This window comes from Manacus vitellinus, unplaced genomic scaffold (assembly GCF_001715985.3).
Source record: "Manacus vitellinus isolate BGI_N305 unplaced genomic scaffold, ASM171598v3 scaffold_184_pilon, whole genome shotgun sequence".
NCBI classification, from domain to species: Eukaryota; Metazoa; Chordata; class Aves; order Passeriformes; family Pipridae; genus Manacus; species Manacus vitellinus.
The window spans coordinates 1-1,205 of record NW_021939290.1 but is presented as its reverse complement, the minus strand read 5'-3'; the positions used below and the strand labels follow the sequence as shown (position 1 = coordinate 1,205).

Below are 1,205 nucleotides of genomic sequence, written 5' to 3'. Positions count from 1 at the left end.
TCCTCTGTAGATCCTCAAGCCAAGAAGCTGAAGGCTGGCGAGAAGGGCTTTGGGCTGGTGGCCTACGCCGGGGACTCGTCGGACGAGGAGGAGGAACACGGCGCCCACAAAACCGCAAGTACCTTTTCCCAGGGCTGGAGTTTGGGGTACCAGTACCCCTCCTCCCAACAGAGAGCCAAACAACAGATGCCCTTCTGGATGGCTCCCTAAACCTGCACAACAATTTTGGGGTTTTTTTGGGGTTTTTTTTGGCATCCTCTGGTGGTTTTTTTTTCCCCCTCCTAGCAATAATTGCATGGATATCCCAGAACGAACTGGGCAAAAAAACAAAACAACAAAAAGACACCTGGTTTTTACGTTTGCAGAAGCCAATTTTCTTCTTCTTCTTCTTCTTCTTCCCCTCCCAACCTCGGAAGGGCTCCGTTGTTTTTAAAAAGATCCTTATTTTGGCAGCGTTTGTCAATTTAAAAGAGAAGATTTGGAGCGGTGCCCTCCCTTATTGACACAAGGGAGAAGCAAAGAGGAGCCAGGGTTGGGCCAACAGGCCCCAATTTTTCCAAGGTTTTTCCAAGAGAACTCCAAGGGAAGAGCCAGTGGTGCCACTGCCTTCACTCCACCCCCAGTGTTGGCATTTTACTCCTCCTGCCCCAGCTGCAAGTTTGGACTTTTCCCCAGAGGGGAGGAACATCCAGGAGTTGTGGAAAAACTGAAAACTTTGAGTTTTACTCAGAAGTCTCCCATAACTCGGCACTGCTGGTTGTTTTTCCTTGGAAAAGTGGTTTCCTGACTCGCTCTGGGGAACACTCAGGTGTTTGGAGGGGTCCGTGTTGCCCCAGCTGGACTTGGCACTGCAGCTCCGGGACTGAATCTCCTGCAGCCACCCTGGAACTCCCCCCAGAATTCCAGCAGAATTCCAGCAGAATTCCAGAGGGTTCCAGCGAGGGGTTTCCCACAGGCAGCACTTGGGGGGCAGCACTTGGGTGCAGCAGCTCCTGGGAGCTGGGAATGAGCTGTTGGATTGGGCACGGACACAAAACTGCCCCGGGGTGTTCTCTGCGGGGGGGGGGCAAACACAGCTCGGGGGGACACTGGGACTGCTCCCAGTGACACTGGGACTGCTCGGGGGGACACTGGGACTGCTCTGGGGGACACTGGGACTGCTCCGGGGCTCCCAGTGACGCTCCCAGTGACACTGGGACTGCTCT

At 54.2% G+C, this 1,205-nt stretch overlaps 1 protein-coding gene across 1 annotated transcript in view; it reads left to right on the top strand.

Annotated features, from left to right (window-relative positions):
- Positions 1–1,199, top strand: part of KHDC4 (KH domain containing 4, pre-mRNA splicing factor) — a 19,845-nt gene extending 18,646 nt beyond the window's left edge. Inside the window, exon 8 of the mRNA XM_029958955.1 lies at positions 6–1,199. Coding sequence (XP_029814815.1) covers positions 6–210 — 205 coding nt within the window. The 3' untranslated portion in view covers positions 211–1,199. The remainder of the gene's footprint in view (positions 1–5) is intronic.
- The last annotated feature ends 6 nt before the right edge of the window (positions 1,200–1,205 follow it).